The 26,807-nt window shown below is 35.7% G+C and overlaps 1 protein-coding gene across 9 annotated transcripts in view; it reads right to left on the bottom strand.

Annotated features, from left to right (window-relative positions):
- STK33 (serine/threonine kinase 33) overlaps window positions 1-26,807 on the bottom strand; it is a 156,310-nt gene that overhangs the window by 4,975 nt on the left and 124,528 nt on the right. For all 9 annotated transcript variants that reach the window (XM_004751914.3, XM_004751916.3, XM_045065855.1 and 6 more), the window contains one exon: window positions 12,729-12,935. In XM_004751914.3, the coding sequence (XP_004751971.1) occupies window positions 12,729-12,935 (207 nt within the window). The remainder of the gene's footprint in view (window positions 1-12,728; window positions 12,936-26,807) is intronic.

The raw sequence follows: 26,807 nt of genomic DNA, 5'->3' as shown, positions 1-26,807 counted from the left end.
TGGGTATTTACCCTAAAGATACAAACGTAGTGATCCAAAGGGGCACGTGTACCCGAATGTTTATAGCAGCAATGTCCACAATAGCCAAACTATGGAAAGAACCTAGATGTCCATCAAGAGATGAATGGATCAAGAAGATGTGGTATATATACACAATGGAATACTATGCAGCCATCAAAAGAAATGAAATATTGCCATTTGTGACAACATGGATGGAACTAGAGCGTATCATGCTTAGCGAAATAAGTCAAGCAGAGAAAGACAACTATCATATGATCTCCCTGATATGAGGAAGTGGTGATGCAACATGGGGGCTTAAGTGGGTACGAGAAGAATCAATGAAACAAGATGGGATTGGGAGGGAGACAAACCATAAGTGACTCTTAATCTCACAAAACAAACTGAGGGTTGCTGGGGGGAGGGGGTTTGGGAGAAGGGGGTGGGATTATGGACATTGGGGAGGGTATGTGCTTTGGTGAATGCTGTGAAGTGTGTAAACCTGGTGATTCACAGACCTGTACCCCTGGGGATAAAAATATATGTTTATAAAAAATAAAAAATTATATAAAATGAAAAAAAAAAAAAGCCAAGCCTCTCATCTCCTTGAATGCAAATGGCCAAGGCACATTCCAGCTTCCAGGCTTTTCTCTAGGAATGTAAACAAATCTTAATGTTTCAGGGATTTCCTTCGGAGGTTACAGGTTATCTAAATTTTAGGTTTCTCTTTCTCCACTCTCCTACTTGAGGGGAATCCTCGGGGATCTATGCAGTCACTGATGCAATTTTACAGTTTTCTAAGTAACATGACAGAGAAATGAAAAGTGAAATTGCCAAGGCTATAAGAATTACTAAGATCTTCCAGGTCATAAAAGGCAAATAGAAGGTGAGGATCTCCCGTAAGATTGCACAAAGGGGGAGGAAGATGAGAGGGGAATTTCAATATTCAGTTCTGGGGGAAAAGAGTCCAAATGATCATTATGAGATTGTTGGCCATCATTATCAGTCTAAGAAAGGATCTACAAATCACTATAGATCGTTCTCTTTAGATGCTGGTGTAACATATTGTTGCACAGTGATCAAGAAAACCTGTCTATCAACAGAAAGCACCTTAGAAACAAAGAAAAAATCCTTCTATCCTTATATAAAATCATAAAGAATTCATATCTGAAACACTGCAATCAGCTTGAACAGAGATAAAGGAACCAGAGAAGGTTTACAGACAGGTTACTAATATGATTAATGGATGGAGGTTTCTTTACAAGAAAGCTCTTCAGTCTAGAAATACAAAGAATAGAGGACATACGTAATCACAGTAGAATGCAGAGGGGACAGAGCTCAGCTCTGTGGAGCTAGATGGTGTCTCTGAGCGCTGCAATCAGGATGGTTACACCAGGGGCTGGCGCAAGCAGCATCTCAATTGTTCTTCATCCTTGACAGACTCTTACCACTTGGGACAGTTGAAGAATATTCAGTCCTCTTAGAGGCGGGATGATGGAAAAGATGACCTTACAAGTTCCCTCCAGTTCCATCTCTTAGTAATTCAGCACCCTTGGCCTGATTTCTCCAGCTCATATTATTAATCTTGGAAAGGGGCTCCATGTGTGCAAGGGGAGATATGTAACAAGAAAATTGGGCTAAATATACGTATTTCATTATTCACTGGCATAACTTTAACCTGATGAACTCATCTGGTGATAATGGATGCAAAACCTGTAAGCTCTAGGCATATCCCTGCAAGTTAATACCAGTACATGATTACTAGAAACTGTTACCATTTCTCTGAATTTTGAGTAAAATACATGCTATTTAAGTAAAGTGGTTTATCACCATAGCAACCATTTCTAGAGTCACACATTCAAATTATAGGCCTGCACAAGGTCCAAGTGACAGAACATTCTGATACAAGTTTTCAGCTCCAGTTCTGCTCACAATGGTCACCCACTTTCTCTCACATTCCTGTGGTTTGCAGAAAGGAGAAGGAAGGAAAAGAAAAAACCAAAGGGACAAAGAGTAATAAACTTCCAAATATATAGATTTCTTTTATAAGTCTACCTACATAAATAGCTGGGCCTTGTAGGGAGTTAATGAAAATAAAATCTAACTTGCAAATTAGAGAGATATAAATTTCTCTTTTCTTTTTTAGTTAAAGTACAATTTACATATAGTAGATTATACAAATCTCAAGTGTATAGTTTGATGAGTTTTGATAAACAGACCTGTATAACCAACACCCCAATCAAGAAATAGAACAACTCCCCACAAATTTCCCGGGGGTCACATCCCACTCAACTCCCTCCCATCCTGAGGCTACCAGTGTTCTGATATTTGTCAACATAATTACTTCTCTAAAACTTTGTATAAACAAAACATACAGTGTGTACTCTTGTGTCTGACTTTCTTTGCTTAACATATTAAATTGAAATTTATATTAATATTCTAAAAAAGGAAATTTTTATTGAGATAATTATAGAGTCTCATGGTATTACCACATATGTCTTGAGATTCACCAATCAGTGAATCACCAATTGTAGTTTATTTCTTTTTACTATCAAGTAGTATTCCATTAAATGGATATACCACAATTTGTTTATCCATTCTTCTATTAATGGATATTTGGGCTCTTTCCAGTTTGGGGCTCTTTATATATAAAGCTGTTATCAATATATTCTACAAATCCTTTTTTGAACTCAAATTTGGTATTTCTGGATAAATGGTAAGTAAATGTTTAACTTTATAAGTAACTGCCCAACTATATTCCAAAGAATCTGTACCATTTTGCAATCCACAGGCAATACAGGAAAATTCCACTTGCTCTAATATTTGCTAAAATATGAACTTGTCTTTTTAAATTTTGGCCATTCTAGAAAGGATATAGTGATATATCATTGTAGCTTTTCCTATTATCATTTGCATTTTCCTGATAACTACTGATGTTGCATATTTTTTCATATGTTGAAAAATGTCTATCTGAAATGTCTGTTCAAATCTTATGCATATTTTAAAAGTGGAGTTGCCTTATTATTATTGAGTTGTAAGAACTGTCTCAATATTTTCTAAACAAGTCCTTTGTTAGGTCTATTGAAATTTTTTTCTCCCCTGTCTGTGGCTTGCCTATTCTGTTTCTTAAAATGCCTTAGATAAGAAAATGCATGTACTTTGAAGAACTTTTTAGCATGTTGCCTGGTGTTCTAAGAAATCTTCGACTACTCACTGGTTGGAAGATATTCTCCTAAGTTTTCTCCTATGAGCATTACAGTTTAGCTTTTAGATTTAGGTCTACTACCATTTCAAACTAATTTTTGTATACAGTGTAAGCTCGGGGGATCAAAGTTCCTTTTTCTGCATATAGATATCTTATTAGTTCAGCACTATTAATTAGGGAAAAAACCCTATCTTTCTCCCTTTTGAATGGCTTTGAAATCTCTGTCAAAAATCAACTGACTGGGGAGCCTGGGTGGCTCAGTGGGTTAAAGCCTCTGCCTTCTGCTCAGGTCATGATCCCAGAGTCCTGGGATCGAGCCCCACATCGGGCTCTCTGCTCAGCAGGGATCCTGCTTCTCCCCTCTCACTCTGCCTACTTGTGATCTCTCTCTGTCAAATAAATAAATAAAATCTTAAAAAAAAATCAACTGACTGCCTAAGTGGGGGCCAATTCTAGATTGTATTTTGTTTCCTCAATACAATACCACGTTGTATTAATTACCATAGCTATATTGTAAGTGCTGAAATCACACCATGTAAGTTCTCCAACTTTGTTCTCTTGAGTGATTTTTGGGTATTCTAGATCCTTATGTATTTCCAAACAAATTTTAGAAGCATCTTGTCAATTTCTAACAGAAAAGCAAAGCTCTCGATCTCAATTGGGATTGCTTTAAAGTTATAAGTCAGTTTGGGGAGAACTGACCTCTTAGCAGTATCAAAGCTTCCAGTCCATAAATATGGTATTTCTTTCAAAATATTTCAGTCTTCTTCAATTTCAATGTGTTGTCAGATTTGACATAAACATTTTACATATATTTTGTAAGAGTTAAGACTAAGAATTTTACATTTTGTGATGTTTTATTTTTTTTTAATGATTTTACTTATTTATTTAACAGAGAGAGATCACACAAGTAGGCAGAGAGGCAGGCAGAGAGAGGGGGGAAGCAAGCTCTTGCTGAACAGAGAGCCCGATGCGGGGCTCGATCTCAGGACCCTGAGATCATGACCTGAGCCAAAGGCAGAGGCCTAACCTGCTGAGCCACCCAGGTGCCCCACATTTTGTGTGTCTTAAATGGTATTTTAACATTCTGTTTTCTAATTATTCATTGCTAGTATATGAAAATATATTTTATTTTTGTATATAGATCTTACACACTGAAAGCTGTTTAGTTCACATTTTGTAGATTCCAGGGGATTTTTTTTGTGCACAGTCATGTCATCTGCAAATAGAGATAGCTTTATTCTTCTTTTCCAGCTATATAATTTTCTTTTGTGAGTCTTATTGCCTAGGCTAAGATCTCTAGTACAATATTAAAGAGAAATACAAAGGGGCATCTTTGCCTTTCACCTACCTTCAGTAGGAAAGTGTTCAATATGTCACCATTAGGAATGAAAATAGTTTTGGGGTGTCTGTGTGGTTCAGTTGATTGAGTATCTGAATCTTGATGTTGGCTCAGGTCATGATATCATGGGTCATGAGACTGAGCCCCACATCAGTCTCCTCACTCAGCAGGGAGTCTGCTTGAAAATTCTCTCTGTCCCCACCCCCACTTTCTCTTTCCCTCTCTCTCCCTCAGATAAATGAATAAATCTTTAAAAAAGAAGAATGATATTAGCTTTAGAGATTTTTAAAATAAAAAAATCCCTTAATATTTAAAAGAAGTTACCATATGTTCCTAGTTTACTACTCATGTTTGAGTGTTGAATTTCATCAAATTTTTTTTTCCATATGGTTTTTCTCCTTTACTTATTAATGGGGTGAATTATATTGGTTGATTTTTGTATGTTAATCCAAATAGACATCCCTGGAATATGTGTATACCTGTATACTTGATCAAGAATGTGCTGTCTCTTTTTGTATATTTCTGGATTCAGTTTGCTAATACTGAGTTTGGGATTTTTATATCTATTTATGAGAGAATCTATAAATCTATATCTATTTGACAAAATCTATATCTATTTTTATATCTATTTATGAGAGATATTGGCTAACAATTTTCTTTTCTTATAATATCCCTGTCATATTTTGGTGTTAAAGTTATACTTCCTTTATAGATGAGTTGGGAAATAGTCTCAGGAGTTTGTGTAACAAGCTTTTTCATCTGCAAATACTTAAAGGAATTAGCCAGTGAAGAAATTTGAGACTGAAATTTTCTTTACTGGAAGTTTTTAAATTAGAGATTCAATTTTTGAAGTAAATATAAAATTATTCAGATTTTGTATTTTTATATATCTGCTTTGATGTTTTTTTAAATAAATCTGACCATTTTGTATAAATATTCTAATTTATTGGGACTAAATCATTTACAATATCCTCTTGTGTGAAGGGTGCTTTAACTTGCTATTCTCTTCTTAGCTTTTTGAGATGAAAGCTTAGATTCATTATTATTGCTATTATTTCAAGAAGTCAATATTATTTTACATTTATTCACATATTTACCCTTGCTGTTGCCCTTCATACCTTCCTGTAGTCAGGATTTCCATCTGGGATCACTTTTTTTTTTAACCTGGAGAATTTTCTTTTAGTATTTCTTATAATTAAGACATGCTGGTAACATAGTCTCTCATCTTTTACATACTTGAAAATATTTTTTATTCTATCTTTATTTTTGAAGAAAATTATCACGAGATATAGAATTCCAATTTGGCAGGATTTTTTAGTTTTGTTTCATTTTCTACTTAGCACTTTAACAATGTAACTCCATTGTCTTCTGGCTTCCATTATTTCTGTTATATATCAAATGTTGCTTCTTCAATGGCAATGTGTTCCTCAGCACCACTCTCCAAACCTTGGACACTTACAATCTTCTCTCTCTAGTTTAAAGAATTAGAGGACTGAATTCAGAGCAACCACAGACACGAGAAAGTAATGAGGGAATCCCTTAAAGGAGATAGCCAGAGAAGGTGCACCCTAAATTCTGCCCAGCGAAAGAGAAATGAACTGACCTAAGATTTGAACTGCTGACTAAGAGACAATTTGCAATTTGTACCCAACCAGCTACTTCCCTGACAAAACAGAAACATCAATGCTCTTTGGAGGAACACAGTCAAATCCAGAGTCAGCACAACATAACATTTCCAGTGTCTGAGATACAATCCCAAACTACTCAACAGAAATAATAATTAATAGAGACAGATCCTGAGGTGACCCAAATGTTGGAATTAGCAAACAATTAGCAAACAATTAGCAGTCATCATAACTATTACCAGTAATATAAAGGAAAATATTCTTTTAGGAATACAAGAAATCTCTGAAGAGAACTAGAAATAATAAAACAGGATCAAATGGAAATTTTAGAATACCTAAAATTAAATATTCACCAGGTAGATTTAACAGAGAAATGGAGACTGAATCAAACTGAAGAGAAATGATACCAGATAGAAAACTGGATTCCAGAAAAGAAAAAAGAACATCAGAAATGGTAAATACCTTGGTATACATAACAGACAAAATGTCCTCTTAATTTCTTGGAAATATATATGGCTATTTAAAGCAAAAATTAAAACATTGTTTTGTGCGGTTTGTAATTATATAGCTATAATACATAATACATGTGACAGTTATAGCCTAAATGCAGGATAAGAGATGAATAGACCCAAATTAATATCGGTGGAATAAAAGCAATATTTGTTATAACCCAACCCAATGGGTTGGTTCTCCATAGGGAAAAGATACATAGCATAGCCTAACAGCTATAGTCCCTAAGGGGAGCTGAGCAAAAGCCAGGCTTGGGAGAGGAGGAAAATGATTTGAAAGGATTCACTAATACTTCCCTTCAGCTGTGGAAGCCTGGCTAAGCTTGTGGTGCAAACTAAGCCTACATAGAAGGTTCTAGTGGGAATAGTAGGGACAAAATCCTATGAATCCAAACTAGCAAATGGCATTATAAAAAGCATGGGTCAAAAATAACATGTCAGGATTCATGTTAATCCAATTATTTGTACCTGTATTATTCATCTATTGCTGCAGTTACCTTACAGTGCTTGGGAGGTCTCCCAAGTCACCCCCAGGTTCATGATTCACTAGGAGGATTCAAAGGACTCAGCACATAATTGTACTCACTGCTACAATTTATTACAGACTGGCAGTTAGCAAAGGTAAAAGGCACTTAAGGTGAAGTCCAGCAGAAACCAGGCTCAAGCTTCCAAGGGTCCTTTCTCAAGAGTCACATGGAATGTACTTAATTACCCCAGCAATGAGCTATGACCACACATGTCAAATGTTGCCAACCACAGAAGGTCTTAAGAGATGGAACCCTGGGTTTTTATTGGGAGCTGGTCTTGTTGGCAGTCTCTGCCCAGCACCTACCAAAATCCTGAACCCCCAGAAGAAAAGCAGGTTGCAGCATAAACCATATTGTCTGCGCAGTTTTGGAAGAATGGGCCATTCTTAATCAGAAAATGATAGCAACCAAATTCAAGTTCTCAGAAGCCACTCAAGGGCCAACCTTGTAAGCAGGCCTTTCCAAGGTGACCAGCTTAGGTCTGCTATGTTAATTCCTTTCTGTACAACTACATAACAAATGACTATAAAAGGCTCAGTAGCTGTAGGGGTTGGCTAGACCAGAGTTCAGTTCAAATCTTCATAATTTCAGGAACTGTGGCTCCCCACAGGCATATTCTTCTCAAAGCAGGTAGCAGAAATACAAGAGAGCAAACTAAATCACATGAATGCTACTCATATCTTACCTTTTAACATTCTATCAGCCAAAGTAAGTCATCTAGTTAAAACCAACATTAGTGGGATCAGAAAATGCCCTTTGTTTACTCTAGTAGGGAGAACTGCGATGTCACATGGCAAAGGTTGTGAATGTACAATCACTTACAGAGAGGGGTTAAATAATTGGGAAAAATTATCTTATCTATCACAGTATGCTAGGGACCTCAAAAAAGTCAGAGGGCAAATGAGGTTGAAAGCATTACCTCATCACCTTTGAAAATGATATTTCTTGGTTTGTTCATACCCAAAAGGAGATATACCCAAAGGAGTCTTGAATCTGGCAGGGGAAAAAACGTGCAATTTTTGTAATATTCTATGCAAGTTTGTTAGTAATATAATAATAGAAGCAATAAAGGCTAACATTACAAAGTGCTTACCATGTCAAGAGTGTCACATGCATTATTTCACTTAATCCCTGGTTGATACCATAATTATTCCCATTTTACAGATGAGGAACAGGAGGCCAAGAGGTTTGTACAAGGTCATAAAGTTTATAAGCAGTGAAGCCAGGATTTGAATACATGCAGCCTGGATCTGGAGCGTGTGCTTTTAACCATTATATTTTAAGTGCATGCCAGATTGCAAGGTTTCAATATTGGACTACAAAAGTATGCCAAAGTTGTGGAAGCACCACCAAATTTACACATGATTCACATGGGCTCAGAAAGCTAAGGTTTAATTTGTCAGGAGAAGAAAATTTTTATCCTACTCAACGAAAATACCAAGAAAACCTAACTCTTTCTCATAGAAATGTATCAACATACCACAGTTCAACTGTTTAATTTCAATGTTATTTAAATTCAAACGTTTCTTGTCTTTGAAGAACTGCTACATGAATACATTTCATTGATCAAAATAACTTTTCAAAGTTTCTAAGCAACCTTGAATTTCTACTTTCTATATGAAAGTATGTGCTTCATGTACCATTTCCTGTGACACTGTTAAGGCCATGTTTTCAGTGGAGAAAAATGATCACAAAAGGAAACGATCAGAAAATTTTCCATTTTCACTAAATAAGTACATTCAAGACTGTATTTGATAAATAATTTAACAATGATAAAGTATCTCCTTTATCAAGCAAGAATTCTATAATGTAAATATACATCTGGAATTTTTAGTCCTTCTCTCCATGGTTATGTGGAAGTGCATTTTAATTACCAGACATTTATTTCTCAGTTGTTTTCTGAGCTTAATAAATAATGAAGGTATTGTACTACTTATAAGAAATAACTAAGGACATAATGTTAAAAGGCATGTTCTTGAAATAAGCAATGGTCTGCCAAGCATCTCATTTGAAGATGAGTAAATGCTGTTTTAGGAGTTGAAGTCTTGGGTCTACTTGATAGAACAGATTAAGAACCCACTGTGGAGAATTTAGAGGGTTACTAAGGAAATAAAACACTACTTAGATGTACTCAGCCTATAAGACACAAGATATACACAAGAGAACATTTCTATCCTTAAAGATTCTATCCTTAAAGAACACACCTAAATTAGGCTAAAATTTCATAATAAAAAGAAAAAATAAAAAAGCACACAGCCAAATGCCAACTATTGGAAGACAAGTCTGGAAGAGTGTAGTGTGATATCTTAGTCCAAGCATGAACAGTGAGGAGAGGTAGACTCTATTTTTCCATCATGACCACAGCATTTGGAATTAAGAAAAGGTGTGACAGAGGAAAATGCGCAGTTCAAGTGTTTGATTTATAACAAATCCTCACTTTCTCTGCTAGTCTTCCAAGAGCTCTGCCACTTAGCTAAAAAGCATGATTACCCTGGCTTTAAAAAAAAAAAAAATCAGAGCTCTAAATGGGTTTATGAGATTCTTCAGAAGAGAGAACAATGATACAATGGAAAACAGGAATTGCTGGTAGATTTCCACTTAAGGCCAAATTTAAAAAATTTTAATGGAAAAAGAATTTCCTTAATTTAGTAGGTATAAATAATTTATATTATCACATTAAATCATTTATATAATTTAATTTTTACAAACAAAATTTTCCTCATGGGAAATATTTTAATATTCAAAGAATAATTTTAATAAAATTTAAATTTCACTCTTAAGAATATTCATTACAATATGAATCCTGCGTGGACTCAAGGGTAAATGGCAAGCTCTATTTTCATTTATCACTTAAGAACTTTATACTCCATATTTACTATTGTTAATGAAGATTTGAAAGAAAAGAAGTAATTTCTTAGCACAAGCTCAGCTTCAATATAATTAACAAAGTAACATACTTATAAAAACCCGTGAAAGAACTTAATATGTTAAATGTATAAGAAGTCTTTCTTTTAAGGGGTAACACTTTTTAGAAAAACTACCACACAAGGTAATGTATTTCTTCCAAGACATCACAGCCAAAGCCCAAGTGTGGGAAAGTTCCTTAGAGGACATCCAGGACAAACTCCTACCCATCTTGCAGGAATTCCTGCTATAGCAGTTATGACAAGTAGCTTTCTAGAGTCTGCATGGACACTTGCATGAACTAGTAGATGGGGTTCACTATCCATGGTCCAGCCCATTTTATTGCAAGTGAGCTCTGACTGTAGAAAAATTCTTCCTGCTGGTGAGTAGAAATCAATGTTCTTAAAATTTCAACCTACCTGGTATAAAATTTATACCACTGGTTATAGTTCTAGCACCCATAAGCACCTCAAATTCCAATGCTTCTGTTCCTTAGTTGGAAGTAGTAGCTGAGAATAGCATAGCAATTCGCATCACTCTGTGACTTGCAAGCACTGGGAAGGGAGGGGAGGTGTGTGACAGAGCCATGGAGAAGGTGATGGAAGACAACCAACCAAATATTTGGTTCACAAAGGTATTTTATGTCAGATTCAGTAACAAACAGAAAAAATCCAAGACTACAAAATACAAGATAATGTGGTCGTATGTGGTGTATGTGTAAGTATTTGTGTTTGTCTATACATATGTATATGTAAATGCACATGTGTATATATGTATAATACACACATCTGAGTGTGAGTATATGTACACTTGACCCTTGAACAACAGGGGTTTGAACTGTGTGGGTCCAGTCATACATGGATCTTTTTGGCTAAGCACAGCACAGTACTATAAATGTCTTTTCCTTACGGTTTTCTTAATAACATTTTCTTTTTTCTATTTTCTTTTTTCTTTGTTGTAGGAATACAGAACATAACACACATACAAAATATGTGTTAATCAGCTACTAATGTTACTGGAAAGGTTTCAGTCAACGGTAGGCTATTAGTAGTTAAGTTTGGGGGGGTGTCAAAAGTTATATGAAAATTTTCAACTGTATGGGGGTCAGTGCCCCAACCGCACCATGTTATTCAAGTATCAACTGCATATATGTATACGGTGCATGTGCATATGTGTAAGAAGGTGTGTGTGTGTGCGCGTGAGTGTGCGCATCTGAATATATATGCATAAAATGCCAAGTCTGCTAATAGAAAAATCTTCAAACAGTATTTAATAAGGAATGCGAACATGAGTTTTTAGGGTATTATTTTCAACAATATAAAATACACACGGCTGCCAAGCATTTCAGTAGTTGTTAACAGACCAGAGAAGATGAAGGGAATGCAACATACTCATGTTTATACTATGGTAAAGATATGATTATTTCAAAATATCAGAGTCATTAAATGTTAAACTTATTATCTAGACATTTGCGATTGAGTAGATGAAGAAGTTCTCAACCGGTGAGTAGAAACCAACCAGTAGATCACTCTACCAAGTCTCTTTCTGCAGGTTTCTGATGGCCTTGTTAGCATGGGAGGGACAGGCCAGCGATGCACCCTCCTGGGAGCAGCTCAGAACCAGCCTTCTGAGGCCTGAGCGGAACTCTGCCCACGCTACACCTCAGAATGCCAGAAAGTAACAGCTCCTCACGGGGTCGGGGCTGCCGTGAGGTAAAGATAGTCCCCACCAGAGGGACACTCAATTATTAAAAAAGAACTCAAATACATTCACTAGATTTCAAGATAAGAAAGAGAACAAGGTCACAGAAGCGTTTGCCATAAACACAGAAACAAAAGAAAAAAGGATTTGGGTAAATTGTTGGCATATCTAGTTAGTAGAATACTATCTGGAATTAATAAAAATATTACTAATACTTTATACATAAATATTTATATACATGTTTATATACATAAAATATTTTATACATAAAAATAAATTTATAAAGTATTACTAAATTTTATTCACCAGAAAGAATAAAGCTCTATTTGGATCTAATAAGGCAAAATGATAAACTCATGTGAACAGTTTTAGTTGTCATAAAATTGGAAACAAATAACTGCATAATGTAATAAATCTTTTTCTAGGTAATACATAAATCCATTCCAAATTGTAGAGCCTGGTAAAGCACAAATATTATTAATTTTGACCCATGGGCCAAATATCACACACCATCTGTTTTTGTAAATAAAGTTTTATTGGCACGTGGCCATGCTCATTCATTTGCTGTCTATGCCTATTTTCATCCTATGACATCCGAGTTGAGAAGTTGTGACACAGGGCTGAAAGAAGTTTAGCCACAAGGCTAAAATATCTCCTCTGTTCCTTTATGGAAAAAGTCTGCAGACCCCTGCCCTATATAATCACAGACCTTAAAATAAACACATGGGCTACTGTGCTAAATCATGATAGTCTGAAGGGAAGAGAGAACTTTGCTTTGTTCTATAAGTCCTTCCTCACAAACTAACAACAACAACAAAAGACAGCATTGCAAAAACTGCTCCAGTGTTGTGAGAGTATTTTAAAGTTTGGAGAAATGGAACAATTCTTCTTCCTACTTGTTTTCTTGGTTCCTCCTACCTGTTTCTCCTCCTCTTCATCTGAGGTGCTACTGATATCCTGGGCGTTTCCTCTGGGGCTGCGGCGTTGGTAACCTTTCAGCTTTTCTTGAACGGACCAGTTGTCCTTTTGATCTGTCGTGTCTTCCTCATCACTTTCTGGGTTATTTTTCCACTCCTTCATCATTTCTAACACATTGGTTGGTCTTGCTGAAGAAAGTGTATTGCCCTAACATTAACAATGAATTTTTGGCATTAGAAACAGTTTAGAAAACTGAAAAAATTTTTACATCTTCTAGTAATACATTATACAAACTATAATGCTGAATAAATAGTGAAACTTCTGCTGCCCTTTGGAGCATTCCCTTGCTGACACAGCTCATGCCTCTTGATTGAGATCACATGCAACAAGTTAGGGTTGGGGGAAATATTCAGGTTTGAAGGAACAATGTAACATGCTCGTGCAACGGACACTAGACATGGAAATTCCCTGGAATCCAATTCTTAGAAAACCAACAGGGAAGCAGAAAGAATGAAAAATGTTGCCCCCCGTCTAGTGGGCCCAACACTAAGGGCAAACTTAAAGAATATCAAAATCTCCAGGTAGGAAAGCTAAACTCATTAAGTACTTAAACACTGTGTCCAAGAACATAGGTGTTTGATTTGAAAGCTTTTTAGTGGACTGGAAGATTTAAATATAAAGTGGTCATGATTATAACTGATTCAGCACACCGCTTTAATCTTCAATGTGACCACACCATACCAAAATTGACTGTTTTATATTAATAGTATTTTTCTCAAATATAATATTCCACTTAATGCCAAGAAATACATGAACACAGTCTCAAATGGCTCCTGCTAGAGTTGGTAGGCTTTAAATATTTCTGCTCCTCACTCAGAATACTATAGTAGAGAAAATTTAGACACGTTTGGATCGCATTTAGATTAAAATGGGAAGTTCAGGTGTGGGCTGTGGGCACAGCTATTAAGTGTTATGTTAATCTGGTATGTGGGTGGATTGAAGCATTAAGCATCAGTGACCCAGAACACTATGAAACAGAGCACTTTAAGGGCAGACATGTGAGTACACAATCGAGGGTCTGTAGACTTTAATATATTTGTGGTTAAAGACATAGACACGCACTAAGTATAGAATGGTAATAACTGAGGATCATTATGCAATTAATTCCTCATGGTTTTTCTATTTCATCTTGTTATAAGAAATTCTATATTACCACTTTCATAGCATCCGACTTTTGGTTACATTCAACCCATAGCATCCTTGACCCGTTCGCTCCCAGAACACCCTCACTATGCCTTCTGCTAGCCCATAGCCTACATTTCCTCCAAGGCTCAATTTGAGAGTCAACTCTGTCAAGCATCCCGGAACTTTAAAAAATGTTGTCAACTTAAACTCAGAGGAAGTATAGATGGAGTCTCAGACCATTAAAGAGTTGGAATTGTCTAGAATGGTAGAGTCTTTGATCTTCCTTCTGAGAGTTCTAACCTCTAGGGCTCTGCCAATAGTCCTGCTTGATCCCTAGGATCCATCTGGACTCTATTACAACTTTCTGGTTTCATCCTGACCTTTGACCCTAATTTTCATGTACTCACAATATCTAGGCTCCTGGAATGCAAGTACACAAAACTCTGCCTCCACTTGATTCTTTCACTAGCAGACAGACAATCTGATATTGTCTATGCCTTTATTTTCAGTCCTCCGTTGCCTTTCCCCGATAAACCTTCTATAAGGTAACTCTTTGGATACCGTACTAGTCACTAATGATACTCACCTCACATTCCTTTCTGCTAGGCATGTTGTAGAATTCTGCTTCTCCATGTCTTTTAGGATATGACTACGTGACTTGTTTTGGCCAGTGAAATGTTATTGGAAATAGTATATATAATTTGGGGTGGAAACCGTAGGAGACAACATGCAATTTATCATGTTCCCTATTCCTACCTTAGTAACTATAGGAACATAGAGATGGAGCTTCCCTCAGCCTGGGTCCCTGAGTGAAGACAAAGTAAAATAAAGCCTCCTCCCCTCATCCTAGCTAACCTGCAAAGGGAGGCATCAAGACCACTGAGATTTGGGGGTCATTTGTTACCATAGCATAATTTAGCTCATCCTGGCATAAATAGCAAATTAAACATTCTATTCGGTAAGTCACTTCCAAAAAGCCCATAAAAAGAATGAACCCACTGTACAACCCACGTACCCAACAAAATTATAACTACTACAGAAATGCTATCCCATTAGTACCCTGTGATAGCCCATTTCTTTAGGTGGTCCTTGCTTTGCACAGTCCTGATATGCATGAATTTCAACCATCATGTATTAGTTAAATAATCTCAGTCCCCCAACAACACAGTGCGAATTTCAGTCACTGCAGTATACTAACAATAATTATATAAAGTTCAAACTTCACTGCCAGCTCTTCAAGCCACAGTCACCATATAAATTACAGATGTGCAATGTGATCAGTGACGAATCATGTCACTTCTTTCACAGTCAGTTGGTGACGGGCCACCTGGCATCTGCTACTCACTTCACACACAGGCAGCAAAGTATGCAGTTGTGTTGCCTCCTTGCCTCCCCAGAATCTGTCAGCTAACATGAAAGTGCAGCAAATAAATGAAAGTGGTCGTGCTGGAAGTGAAATCTGAATCAAAGGTCAAGGGAGTAACAGAAGAAGTAGCTGACCTTGGAAACTCTGCTGCTGCCTCTGTTTGAGAACCTAGATATGCAACCAAAGGAAGTTGTTGCAGGCAAACTCATGAACATAAATGAGAGGAAGAGTGGTGTGCAGAAAGGAGAGAGGCACCCTGGAGAAAGTGATGCCCTCAAAGAAGGTGATATTTTAAAAATTTTCAGAGATAATTCATGACATTGAAAGCACAAAGGATAAAATGTTGGAAGGTAGCTAAACTTGGAGAATAGTATTAGAACTCACTAAAGTTTAAAAAAAGATGCTCCTCTCTGTATAAGTTATAGGACAAGGAGAAGAAGGTAAGCACTGTTTAAACTAATTTTGTTAAGTTTTTATTAAAAAAAAAAGACACTTTAGTTCTTAATATTTCTAATGTTTAAAATTACAATGCACTAAGAAAAATCAGTTTTTCTTTTCTTTCATTTTCTAAGTATTATAACCAACAGTTAGTTTTTTCTATTTAACAAAAAATTTTAAAGGGATGGAACAATTGTAATTTCCCCCAATGATTATTAAGATCCTGTTGCTGTTTCAAACAGCATTGTTATTTTTATGGTCCTGTGCTACTATACAAAGGCAAGGATTCCCCATATTATCTTGAATCTGCATCTCTAGCAATCTTTTAAACGCTCGTAATACACATAAGAGCTTGATCCTCTATATGCCCATAGTTAGAGTGCCTTTGTACTCAAAGAAATGACCCTATTTCTCACTCCAAAGAGACAGTAAAGAAGAGAAAGCATTCAGAATAGGACATTATGCCCCCAGAAACACCCAACTACTTGGAAATCTTTAACTCTTTCTGTCCTACATTCATGTGGGATATCAAACAGCACAAATGGTGACCTCAATTCCAGACTTTCCCTGGCATCTAAAGTCTAGTCACTTCTTGCTTGCTAGCAGCTGGAGGAGGAATTGTATCGAACACTTGGACTGACCAATGAATAAGTAGGCCAGGGCTATGTGTCATGATCCTTCTAGGTTCAACAGAAATTCCAAACAAAAATGGGCATAATTCTTAGGGCAGACACTGTAAAGTGTATGTCATTTCACTATCAGGACACTAACCTATGAATTCCCTTTATTGGCTGTAATAAGGGGTCAGATACTGAACTCATCAACTGTGAAGAAGTAAATGGCAAGATGGCAACAGTAACAGGTCAATAATCTGAGGCTTTCAGAAGTAGAACACCAACCTTCTGGTTACTAAATTTCTACTTGGTTAACTAACAGAGATTTGAGACTGTTTTATTTTGAAAAATGGAAAAATGAACACTCATGGAGAAGCACTGGCAAAAAACGAAGATTTGACTTAATAGTAGAACACCAACCTTCTGGTTACTAAATTTCTACTTGGTTAACTAACAGAGATTTGAGACTGTTTTATTTTGAAAAATGGAAAAATGAACACTCATGGAGAAGCACTGGCAAAAAACGAAGATTTGACTTAATACCTTAGTATTAGGTGGAGACCAAAATTGGAGACCTAAACATATGTCCCTATCTAACATACTTTGCCTGTCAAGGACTGTGACTATCATAATTTTATAAACAATAAGTATTTAACGAGTATGAATGAATTATATTTATGAGCTGATGTGAGTAGTATGAAACATAAAGTTGGCAAAGCTAGGGACGCTGGGTGGTTCAGCTGGTTAAGTGTCTGTCAGGTCATGATCCCGGAGTCCTGGAAATGAGTCCCGTCTGGGCTCCCTGCTCAGTGGAGAGCCTGCTTCTCCCCCACCCTCTGCCTTTCCCCATGGCTTGTGCTCTCTCTCTCTTGCTCTCTCTCTTTTGTCAAATAAATAAATAAAATTGTTTTTTTTTTAAATGACAAAGCTAAAAGGAATCATCCTAGGTCTTTAGCTTCCGGCCATCATTTCTACTTTTTGTAAATAGCCAGAACTCTATTTTATAATGTTCCTAAGAATAAGCTTGTGGGTTTTTTGTTTGTTTGTTTTCTTGTTTTTTGTTTTTTTCTTACTTGAATAGAGCTGACACCTGGACATTCTAGATCTTTAGCTTCTGGCCATCATTTCTACTTTTTGTAAATAGCCAGAACTCTTTATTTTATAATGTTCCAAAGAACAAGTTCGTGGTTTTTTAACTTGGGTATAGTTGATACCTAGGAATAAAATTTTTTCAATAGGAAAATGGAATATCACCTTGTAAAATAAATAAATAAATAAATAAATAAATGTATGTCAAACTTCACAAAATTAACAAAACCCAAATCAAAACAATGAGATGCCAATCTTCACTTAACAGATGGACATTTATTTAAATTTGGTAATACTCTGTGTTGGTGAGGGTGTGGGCAAGCAGGTTTTCTCATTTGCTTGCTTTCTGTGGGAAGGTAAATTAGCAATAACCTATCAAAATATATAATACACACCCTCTCTGACCAGTAAGTCCACTGTTAGGAATTTGTCTGATAACACAGCATGCAAATGTATATTTATAAGAACATTGGTTGCACTACTGTAATAGAAACAATCTGAAACGATTTAAATGTTCCATATTCATAGGGGAGTACTTAGAAAATAATAGTATATCCATAATTTGGGATCCAATGCTGCTTTTTTTTTTTTAAGATTTTATTTATTTGACAGACAGAGATCACAAGTAGACAGAGAGGCAGGCAGCGAGAGAGAGAGAGGGAAGCAGGCTCCCTGCTGAGCAGAGAGCCAGATATGGGACTCGATCCCAGGACCCTGGGACCATGACCTGAGCCGAAGGCAGCGGCTTAACCCACTGAGCCACCCAGGTGCCCCAATGCTGCTTTTTAAAAAATAAAAAAACCTTTCCAAGATATTTTAGGTAGAAAAGAATAGCTTGCATAACATGAACCCTATTGTGTAAGGTATATACATCAAAATGCGTAGAATTTTTTTTTGAAAGAATGTGTAGAAACTTAACAAAGGCTATCTTTAGTAAGAGGGAATGAGGGAATGGAGGAAGAAAAGTTATTCTTCCTTTTTTGTTTACCATTAAAATCACTTACCACGCGTAATCTCAGCTATTACCTTTATATGACTAGTAATTAATGTACCTTACAGTAGGAAAAGAAACAATGTAAGTTGCAGATACCCACATGAACTAAAAGCACCCAGTAAAACCACCAAACTGATCCTAAGGGGCCTCAGTGAGTGCTAGGCAGCAGCATATCAAGATAATAATGATCACTGAAGTAAGCCACTGCATGCCACTTCAAAATTTTTCCTAAAAGTCATTTCAGTGATTTTCTTTGAGAAGTGTAGCAACTACACGAGTATACAAGGTTAGTGTTGATATTCCTATTATTCAGGGGGAAGCAGCCTGAGAAGTGTAGTCACTTACCTCGTTCCAGAAGTGTATTTCTAACTGCTTGCCAAGAATTTCTAGCTAGAGGTGTTGTGGAGCCTTCAGTACTATATTGTATATTCAAAAGTTGCTAAGACAGATCTTAAAAGTTCCCAACAAAAGAAAAAAATTATAACCATGTAAGATGATAGATGTTTTAACTAAACTAATTGTGGTAATCATTTCACAACACATACATATGTCAAACCATTATGTTGTACACCTGAAATTTATGCAGTGTTATACATCACTTATATCTCAATAAAGCTGGAAAAATAAAAACAAACTCAATATATCCCAAATGAACATTCTTCAAACTGCGTACACCTGATTGTACATGAAGGCTTTTGAAAGGATGCATGGGCAAGGATGGAGTCTGCAGAGAATCCATTTCAAGACCCTCAATTCCCAATGATCTATTCTTTTTCAAAAGTCATCTCCTTGAGCAAGGATTTGCAGTAATCCTTTCCATGTTCTTTTTCTTAAGTCAGCTTCTTCCAGTTCTTGTTACTGTATATATATTTATTTGTGTGCCACAGGACGCTCATTTATCTAAAATAATGAACTCCTACAAATCAATAAGTAAAAGACATAAAACCAAATAGAAAAATGGAGGGGCACGGGGAAGACCTGAACAGCCATTTCACAAAAGAAGATATCCAGAAGTCCAATAAGCATAAATAAAGATGACCAGCTTCATCTGTCATTCAGGGAATGCAGATTAAAGTCACAATGAGATGCTATTACATACCTACCAGAGTATCGAAATTAAAAATATTGACAGTGCAAGCATTGAAGAAGATGGGGAGCAAAACTAGAATTCACACATCACTGGTGAATGGTACAATCACTCTGGAAAATGGAACAATGGAACTTTCTGGTTGGGGATGGAAATGTTCCATATTTTGTTCTGGCTGGTAGTTATACAAATACATACATATATAAAGATTCATCAGGCTATATATTTAAAATAGGTATATTTTAGAGTGAGTAGATTATAATTAAACAAAACTATGATGATTTAAAGATACATCTCAATAGCCTCAGAGATATTACTACATGCAGTTTAATCACTTTCACTGCTATACAGTATTCCATTGTTAGACCATACCACAATTTACTCATTTTTAAGTCTTTTTCAATGTCTTCCAATAAAATTTCATAACGTTAGCCAAAGAGGTCTTAGGAATCTTATGTTAGATTTATTTCTGGATATCCAATATTCTTAGATACTGCTTTACAAGTCTTCATTTTTATTACATTTTCTATTGTTGGTTGCTTGTGAATAGAAATGTAATTGAACCTTGTATACCATTTTTTCTTCCCAGCTCTGTTGAAATATAATTGACATGTAACAACATGGTGTAAGTTTAAGGTGTACATGTGTTGATTTGATACACTTCTATACTGATATATGCTGACCCGGGAACAATATGGGTTTGAACTGTGCAGGTCCACTCATATGCAGATTTCTTTCAGTAAATACAGTAGGTTACTATAAATGTATTTTCTCTTATGATTTTCTCAATAACATTTTCTTTTCTCTCACTTTATTACAAAAATATAGCACATAGTACATATAACATAAAAATATTTGTTAATTGACTATTCATGTCATCAGCAAGGCTTTAGTCAACAGTCTGGTATTAGTAGTTAAATTTCTGGAGAGTCAACTGCACAGGGGGTCAGCACCCCTAACCTCCATGCTGTTCAAGGGTTAACTATATATCAATAATAAATCCAGCTATCTTACTCAGCTTTCCTATTATTCCAAATAATGTGTCTAATAATTTGTATATTATGATAAATAATGTGTTTTATTTCTGCTTTCCAATTCTCATGTCTTTAACATCTTTTCCTTATCTCAAGTTAACTAAAAACCACAATCTTGGAAAAAAAATATTGAAAGCTGACTTCCTTTAACTACTGCTTTACTTTAAAGGAAGTTCTCATATTTCCTATTTAGAATACTTGCTATAATCTTTTATATCAGGCTAGAGAAGTTTCCCTTTTAAATTGTGAACGTTTGTTGAGTCTTATTGTTTCCTTTGAAATGATCACGTGCTTTTTCTCTTTTAATATGTTAATGTGAAAATTTATATTTATAGACGTTTTTCCATCATTGTGTACTGAACAAAAATCCAACTTGGTCATGATGTATTACCTTTTTATATACACAGATCCAATTTGCTAATATTTTGTTTAAGGTTTTATATCAACATTAATAAGTAAAATGGGTCATTTTCCCTTTTCACAGGTTTTGCTTTTATTGGTCTAGTTTTGTTATACTATAGTATACAGTTATGTTAGACTTTTTGAATAAGTAAAGTTCCCTCTTGTTGGGGTTGGGAGGTGAGTTACAAATTTGAGATGAAAGTCTTATAGGACTTATCTGTAAAATCATTGAATTTTGAGCCTGGTGTTTTCCTTAGGGAAGATTTTATTATTATTTAACATATATATACATATATATGTGCATGTGTGTGTGTGTGTGTGTGTGTGTGTATATATATGTGTGTATATACACACACACATAGTTTTGAATTTTATTCCAGTGGAGTTAACATACAGTGTTATGCTATATTAGTGTCAGGTGTACAATACAGGGATTTAACATTTCCATACATTACCCGGAGCTCATCATGGTAAGTGTACTCTTAATCTTCATCATCTTCCTTATGGAAGATTTTAAACTACTACTTCATTTCTTTAATAATTATAGGACCATTCAAGTTTTCTGTTTATTCTTGAGACAGTTTTATGAAGCTGTAAAACTTTTCTGGAACAAGAAATTTTGTCCATTTGGCCAAGGTTTCAGATTTATTGGTATACAGTTGTTGGTAGGATTCCCTTGGCTTTTAAATTTATCTTTTAAATCATAATACTTTTTCTGTGCTTTACCTGTGATTGAATTCTCTTTTTCATATATAATCTCTTCCTGTTGTCTTTTCTTTTTCTTTCTTGATTACTTTTTTCCAAAGTTTTCTCTATTTCTCGGTCTTTCGGAAGACTCAAATGTTGGTCTTGTTATCTTTTCTCCTCTACCTTTGCTTTCTAGTTTATTTTTACTTAGTTTTTTTCCCCATTACTTTATTTGGGTATATTCTGCCGGACTTTTTCCCTGCAATTTTAAGTTGGATCAGTAGTTTATTAATTTTTAGCCTTCTTTCTTTTCTAATATAAATGTTTTGGGCTACAAACATCGCCAAAACACACTTTACAGCATCCTACAAGTTTTGACATGTTGTATTTTCATTGTCATTCAGTTCTAAGGATTTCATTTTTTTCCTCGTTAGTGTTTATTCTTTAACCCGGGACTTCTCTAGAAGCATGTGATGTGATTTCCAAACACAAGCAGATATTTACTCTCACTGCTATTGACTTCTGACATGACTGCATATTGTTAGAGAATATGTTCTGTGAGGAATTTACTGAAGCTTGCTTGCTTGCTTCATGGACTTGTGTAAGATCAATTTTGATAAATGCTCCACATGCGCTTAAGAAAACTATATGTTCTCTAATTGTTGGGTACAGAATTGTATATGTATTCAATAGGATATGCTTGTTGACTGTGTTGTTAAAAATCTCTGTACCTTTGTTTTTGTTTTCATTAGCTTTACATTATCTGTAATTGAGAAAAGTGCATTAAAGTCTCCCACAATGAAGAATTTGCCAATTTCTCCATGTAATTTTGTCAACTTCTGAAATACTATGTTTTTCAGGTTATTTTATTCATTGCATACATGTTTAAAATTATTATATAATCTGGTTCAGTTGAGTTTTTATCATAATAAAGTGATCTTCTTTATCTCTAGTGATGATTTGTTGTGTTAAGTTGTGTTAAAGTATTATCTGATACTTATCCAGTTAGACAGGCTTTAATTCAGTGACATAGGTTACTGTTTGCCTGGTATGTCCTTTTCCATTCTTCTTCTTCTTCTTTTTTTTCAATATTTCTCTGTCCTTATGCTTCAGATGTGTTTCTTGTAAATAGTACCTAGTTACATTCTACTAAAGATTCAACCTGACAATGTCTTTTAACAGGTCTTTCTAACTCATTTATTTGTAATTATTTTTATATTTGGACTTGTTTCTGTCATTTATGTCTACTACCTCAATTTGCCCCATTCTTTGTTTTTTAATTCTTTCCCACTTTAAAAATCTGATGTCTAGATGCCGGTGAGGATGCGGAGAAAGAGAGACCCTCCTACACTGTTGGTGGGAATGCAAGCTGGTGCAACCACTTGAAAACAGCATGGAGGTTCCTCAAAAAGTTGAAAATAGAGCTACCTTATGACCCAGCAATTGCACTACTGGGTATTTACCCTAAAGATACAAATGTAGTGATCCGAAGGGACACGTGCACCCAAATGTTTATAGCAGCAATGTCCACAATAGCCAAACTATGGCAAGAACCTAGATGTCCATCAACAGATGAATGGATAAAGAAGATGTGGTGTATGTATATGTATACACACACACACACACACACACACACACACACACACACACACAGGAATACTATGCAGCCATCAAAAGAAATGAAATCTGGGGTGCCTGGGTGGCTCACTGGGTTAAAGCCTCTGCCTTCGGCTCAGGTCATGATCACAGGGTCCTGAGATGGAGCCCCGCATCAGGCTCTCTGCTCAGCAGGGAGCCTGCTTCCTCCTCTCTCTCTGCCTGCTTCTCTGCCTACTTGTGACCTCTGTCAGATAAATAAATAAAATCTTAAAAAAAAAAAAGAAATGAAATCTTGCTATTTGTGATGACATGGATGGAACTAGAAGGTATTATGCTTTGTGAAATAAGTCAATCAGAGAAAGACAACTATTATATGATCTTCCTGATATGAGGAAGTGGAGATGCAATCTGGGGGGCTTGGGGGGTAGGAAAAGAATAAATGAAACAAGATGGGATCGGGAGGGAGACAAACCATAAGAGACTCTTACTGTCACAAAACAAACTGTGGGTGACTGGTGGGAGGGGGCTAGGGAGAAGGTGGTGGGGTTATGGGCATTGGGGAGGACATGTGCTATGGTGAGTGCTGTGAAGTGTGTAAACCTGGAAATTTACAGACCTGTACCCCTGAGGCTAATAATACATTATATGTTTATAAAAAAATTTAAAAATTGAAAAAAAAATCTGATGTCTACATCTTCCATTTAACACCCTCTCAGTGGATCAATGTTCTCTCTCCCTTCTCTATGCATTTTGATTCTTGTTATTGTGGAGATAATTTCTCCTCTTATTCTTTGGTTTTGCGATTTTTTAGTTTTGTTTTTTTGACACCAGCAAAATTTATCAAGGTATTTAAAGACTCTAACTGCACATAGCTCTGGTAGCAGCTCTAGATTTGGTTTTCCTATTTAATTATTTCAACCAAGTATTTTACGTGTCAATCCTTCTGAGGTCTTGTATATTTGAAAAAATTTTTTTAAGATTTTATTTATTTATTTGACAGAGAAAGATCACAATTAGGCAGAGAGGCAGGCAGAGAGAGAGAGAGAGAGAGAAGCAGCCTCCCCACTGGGCAGAGAGCCTGATGAGGGACTCGATCCCAGGACCCTGAGATCATGACCTGAGCCGAAGGCAGCAGCTTAACCCACTGAGCCACCCAGGTGCTCAGAAAATATTTTTATAATTCTTTTCATTTGAATGCTAATTTGGATGGATACAGAATTCCAAGTTTAAACTTCTTGGTCTTTGAATATATTTAGAGTATTACCCTATTTATGCTTATAACCAATGTTGCTCCCCAAAAGTAAGATGTCAATGTGATTCTTGTTCTTTTTTATATGTTCTGCTATTTCTTTCTGGGCGATTTTAGAGTTTTTTGCCTTGAATTTCCTTAAATTTCATCATGCCTCTTTTGTCAGTTTTGCTTATCTCTCCTATTTAGTATTCTATCATCTGTTGAAAGCTAAAGTCTTTCTTCTTTAATTCTGATTATTTTATTTCTGTTATTTCTTTAAAGATTTTCTCTTCCCCCTTTTTTACTTTTCTCTCTCAAATTGCTATTATAGGAATTTGGGCACTTTTAATTCCACATATCTTAACTTTATTTTCCTACTTTTAAAAATATTTTCAATTTGTTTATCTTCCTGTTTCCTTCTATAAAGTGCCATAATCTGACCTCCTAGTTTTTTTCATTCACTCTTCAGCTGCACCCATTTCACTTCTTTATCCTATATAGTTGCATTCTGTACAACTATTATACCTAAATTATTCTACTTGATTTTGTTGTATTATTTTATATTCTTGCTCCATATTATTAACATCTTCCCTTATCTCTTTTAGTATGTTCAGTTTGTTGACTTTTAAATTTTAGACTGTCTCTTCGAAACTCTCCTAATGGTGTCTGAAACTTGCCCTGTGATCTCATCTTCCGCAGGGAGTACTGGCTCCTTTGGAGAACAGGGCTTGGTTCTAAGGTCATATCCAGGCCCTCAGTCCAGAAGCTCAAGGAAGAGTAAGGAGTAAGAAACTTAGACACAAAACACCTGTCCGCTCAAAGCTACTCCTCAGTCTACAGTTTCATCCTCATCAACATTCTCCCTGGAGAAACAACCTTTGGATGAGGCACTTCTAAAAATACAATCCGCCAGTCCTAGCATTTGGAGTTCAACAGATAAGGAGTCAATGCTGAAAACCAGTCAATTCTCATCCATTTTTCTTAGCTTCTCACTCAAAACAGGGCTTCAGTGCTGCTTGGATTTTATTTCTTCAGACCCCTTGGGGACACAGGCATTGATGTCCCAAGGCAAAAGAAGATAAGCAAAAGGGAATCTTGGGGTTTTTTTGTCTTCCTATTTTAACATCCTGTCCTGGCTCCAGGCTGTTGCCTTACCCGTCATACACCCCAACTCAAAATGAATCCTCCATTTTCCCAAGGACTTCTCATGCTGTTCTCTGGATCCTGGTGTCCTGAAGTTTTTCTCCAAAGTTATTCTAGATTAATCTTCAGAGAATATGCAGTAATCTGTGCTAATTCAACATCTTAGTGGGAACCAGACCTTCTCTAGCAGGCCTTTCCCTGGGTGGTTTTGACAATTAACTCAGAGATTTAAAGAGCTGAGTGACTGCTATGTTGAAACTCCTTCCAGTCCTATCTACTTATTTACATAGGGTTCTTGGTGTCTATATCTTTAAAAAGCTAAAACAACAGTACAATTGAAGCTGAATGCTGTCTCTTCCTAACAATAAGTAATAGTAAATCATGGATGAATAAATTATTTGGGGTGGGGAAATGCAACTCTGTCCATCACTACAGAGAAGCATTTCCAATATAATGGTATTTGTGATGCTTATTAATTACAGCAAATTATAATTATGATCTCTTGATCAATTAGTACCAATCATAATGATAAGTCATTGTTAAGTAGTTTTTAAACATTTAGAAACCTAAAAATCCAGCAAAGAAAAACAAAGAATTAAATATATATTTGAACCTTTTTTTTTTTTTTCAAAATGAGACAAATGATTGAACTATTAACAAAAACCTTTAAAACAAGAATATATATTGGGATAAAATTCTGTGAAGTGGAATATAAACAGAAATTTGAAGAAAAGAATGAATAATCTATAGTTCCTGTTAAAGAAGAGACTGATCATAAACTTTTATAAATGGGTATGATGAATGTACTATGCATGTAAAAACAATATTAGTTTATTTTTAATTATCAATATTAAGGAAATTCTATCTTTTGCAAGTAATTAAAGTTAAGGTGAAAAATTTTTAGGCTCTACCTAAAAATATCTTAGGAGATTCACCATTTTTTCAATACTTTTTTCAGAGTTACTCAAGCACAAACGTTTGAATATACTGTTCCAAAAAACACCTCACTCTTTTTCTAATCTACAAAACCAGCAATTCTAGACTTTCTTTTTGTCTTTCCCAGTCATCGGAAAAACAGTTTTGGGTCCTTGTACTCTAAACTGTTGGTTCTCTTCCTAACGTCTGATTCTCCCTGACCTTTCTGTACCACTCTCTTTGCCCAAGTTCTTGTCTTCATCATCTCACCCAAGTCCTATTTCAGTGTTCCAAC

The sequence above is a fragment of the Mustela putorius genome, unplaced genomic scaffold (assembly GCF_011764305.1).
Source record: "Mustela putorius furo isolate JIRA1106 unplaced genomic scaffold, ASM1176430v1.1 tig00003859_pilon_pilon_pilon, whole genome shotgun sequence".
NCBI lineage: Eukaryota > Metazoa > Chordata > Mammalia > Carnivora > Mustelidae > Mustela > Mustela putorius.
Note: the sequence above shows the minus strand (reverse complement) of the source record. Positions and strands in the feature narration are given on the sequence as shown.